We start from the raw sequence: 3,476 nt of genomic DNA, 5'->3' as shown, positions 1-3,476 counted from the left end.
AAAAAAAAAAAAACTCTGAGAGCATAAAAGTTACAAATACATACAGTCTTGTATTTTCATACTAAAAAAGCCCATAATGAAAAGAAATGCTACACAAGGGTTTCGTAGAGTTAAGTGGGGGATCATTTAACATGTTTAGCATAGCATAAGCATTTAGATGCAATTTAATAATGATTTTGGGTCAAGCATTTAGTTCTATACAATGCCAGTAGTTACTAGGAAAGATTTTTTTTTTCTGTTTTGTTTTGCATCTTTTAGAAACTCACAGGCATGCTAAAACTCCTAGTTCAGGAGGGAAAAATGAGTTTTAAGGTAAGCCTCATGAAAAGCTACCAAAATCACAAGGGATCTCAAAAGCCCACACAAAGTAAACGAAAAAAAATTAACATGAAAGCACAACACAGGGTGACTGCTTATTATTTAAGCAGGCCATGGCAATACTACAAACTAATAAAATCCAATGTATCAGTGGTGTGTTGATTACAAAAAATATCTTCTTACTCTTTTGACAACAAAAACAAAATCCAGCAAAAAGTCCTTTCCACCTGAGGGCAAAGCAGTGCATTAGAGAAGCAAAAGCTGGATTCCTCATTTCACACAATAAACATGGAGCAATCTAAGTTCAATGTTCAATGTTCATTATAATGATAAAAAATGAGGGTGCTTTTTTGAAAATGAAAAAGCAAATTTGGTTTAGAATTCAATCTTCATTTAGCATATATAAAGCACTACAAATGGACTTTGAAATTTGTGCCAAAACAAAATATTTATTTGAAAGTAGTATTAGATATATGCTAATTTTCAAAGCAGAAATAGCCCAAAAACTCAAAGAAACAGAAGTAATTTAAAGGATTATACTTCTACATAGATAATATTTACTGAAAAACCAACCCAAATAAAAACAAACAAACAAATTGCAACAATAAACAAAAAACAATAAACAAAACCCCAGCAATTGCGATCACAGTTTAGGAAAACATCAAAACAGTGTCACAAAGACTAGACTTATTTTCGTTGCTGTGCACCAATTCCAGTAATTCAACAACAGTAATTTAAGAAGTCAGATTTAGTGTAGCTGCTTAAGTGATAATGCAAGATTCCTATTTATTTTTAAAGCACATTAGGACAAAAAACCCACCTGAGATATTTTTAACGTTTCTCTTTTTTTTTAAATTCTAAAGTGGAAACTTAATCCTTCAGACTAAAAGTCATTTTACTAACCCTGCAATTTGAATCTTACATGGAATGAGACTTTTGGATTAAGGAGGAATATGAATGCCGTGTAATTTTAAAATACATTTTGAAGAAAAGACGTTCAATTCTTTTTAGAGTTTTAGAAAATGGAAACGTAGATCAAGGACAGAAGATAGAAGAAATTAAAAGCGCACACCTGCACCCATCTCCTAGAGTTCGGTGTTACAAGACAAAGAGCTACCAAAAATACAGCCAGCAGTATATCACAGAAGGAACTGAGACTTGGATCTAACCTGTAAAATCTGCTTTCCAGTCTTTGCTTAATGGTACTGAGGTCTGTGGGATATGCCACAACTGTGCAATACATTGGGTAAGCTTGAAGGTCCACAGGTGCCACAAATGCAGAAGCAATATCTAGATGAAATGAAAAAAAACAACCCACACCAAAACCCCAGTTACATACCACAGAAGTCCAATAGCAGTTTCAAGATTCACCCCCCTGCAACATATGCTATTTCCTCATGTTTGAAATGTGTAGCAGGTTCCCAAAAATAACAGTAACTAGTTATTCTAAACGATTTCTGATATTCTACTTAAAAGAGTGTTTGCTGAGGTGTGTGCTGTAAGTACAGTCACTGCAGTGACTGCCCATTCTGTTGTGCACCACAGCCTCCTCAGAGACAGGGCAAGTTCTTGCATAATATACAAATTTGAAAAGTAGGTTTGAATATACAAATTATACACAAAGGAAGGCATGCAATTCAGTATCGTTATTTACAACACAGGTTCATTTCATTTGATTTTATATTGCCAGTCTCACATCTTTAATCAAAGCAGCACGTTAAATTCTTACCATAAAAGTTATAGAGGTATTTCAACTTCCATAAGAGGTGGGTAAAATCCATGCTCAAAATAAACCAGAAAGACAATATCCTGTCCCTACCTAGCAGCAAGGAAGCCCAGAAATCAATCCACCATAATGCTAGAGGACTGCTGAGCAATTTAAGTCTGTGCACCTAAAGTTGTTTTTTCCCCTCCTGAGCTTAGAACCATCATGAGCGCTTAGACATATACCTCAAGGAAAAATACTGCAATACAAACCCATAAAACCACCTTTAAAGTCTCTTTCGAAGTCTTTAAAAACAGAAAATACATTGTTGCTAAACAGACTGCTCTTCTACTAGAAGCTGTTTACTTTTTTGAATGTTCTAGAAACTGCTACTCTGTACCAATATGCACCAGACATACTACAGCTGGATCCCAAACTAAGCTGTACGTCATACACCATAATGCAAAATGTAAAACCATTACTCTTAGAAGGCACAGTGACAATAACTCAAATTTCATTTCCTCACAATTTCTTTGAATGTAAATCTCTAATTTTTTTACTACACTGTACAGTTCCCTTTTGGAAGCAAAGGGAAGATTCTTATGCAGTATTGTTATCAAAGAAGCCATGCGGGATATGCAGGTAATTCGAATTATTTCAAGAATTGAGTTTTCTGGCTTGCATCAAGTATTTTAAAAAAATCAGTTAAAAAAAAGTATCTTTGACTACTTGTATGTTTAATTTATGACCACTGCTACCTAAGACTGCTGACTTAAACACCATTTGTTCACCCACAAAGACGCACAAAAGACTTAAGATTCAGCCTGTATTTCACTGATGAATCTCCACTGAGACACCCATCTTTGATTAGGTAAACGTTTCAGTGATGTATTAAACATTTTAACAATTACCTTTTCAGAAACTGCCCGTAAACAGCAATTGCTCTACAACCAAATAGCAAGTGGTTTTTCCCAAGTTAATCAGTTATGTTTTCCTCAACATTTTGCATAACTAAGGAAATGAGAAAGTTTTGTTCCAGTTAATCAAGAGGTAAAAGGTGTATTTTATCACATTCATTTGGGAATTTCAGAAGCGCACATGAGCAAAGTCTAAAAAATGTGAACCAAAAAACACTTCCTATATTATTCAGAATTTACCTAGAGTCATCAGTTGGTTTATCCCTGCAATAATTCTGTCGCACTCCTCATCTCGGGTCCTGGAACCCCACTCTCCATCCAGAGGTTTGTAGAGCAGTGTTCTACGTTCATCATCTGTTAAAGGAACACTAGTTCCCAGTTCTTCTGGAAATACAGCTGGAATGTAATATGAAAACTAAATAAAACAAATATTTGTACCTTGTGTAATACATACACCTGTAAATCAGATGCCATATAATAATTTTTACTAACTAAAACAAATGAAATGCATAGTTCTTGATTTGTTCAAAGACATT

General features: G+C 34.4%; 1 protein-coding gene across 2 annotated transcripts in view; it reads right to left on the bottom strand.

Annotated features, from left to right (window-relative positions):
• PHIP (pleckstrin homology domain interacting protein) overlaps positions 1–3,476 on the bottom strand; it is a 105,370-nt gene that overhangs the window by 13,109 nt on the left and 88,785 nt on the right. For both annotated transcript variants that reach the window (XM_027903239.1, XM_027903238.1), the window contains exons 30-31: positions 3,181–3,336; positions 1,488–1,608 (exon numbers count right to left, since the gene is read on the bottom strand). In XM_027903239.1, the coding sequence (XP_027759040.1) occupies positions 1,488–1,608; positions 3,181–3,336 (277 nt within the window). The remainder of the gene's footprint in view (positions 1–1,487; positions 1,609–3,180; positions 3,337–3,476) is intronic.

Source organism: Empidonax traillii, unplaced genomic scaffold, assembly GCF_003031625.1.
Source record: "Empidonax traillii isolate 1590-97213 ecotype Southwest subspecies unplaced genomic scaffold, ASM303162v1 scaffold946:size445097, whole genome shotgun sequence".
NCBI classification, from domain to species: Eukaryota; Metazoa; Chordata; class Aves; order Passeriformes; family Tyrannidae; genus Empidonax; species Empidonax traillii.
The sequence above is the reverse complement of the archived record's forward strand: the minus strand, read 5'-3'. Positions and strand labels throughout refer to the sequence as shown.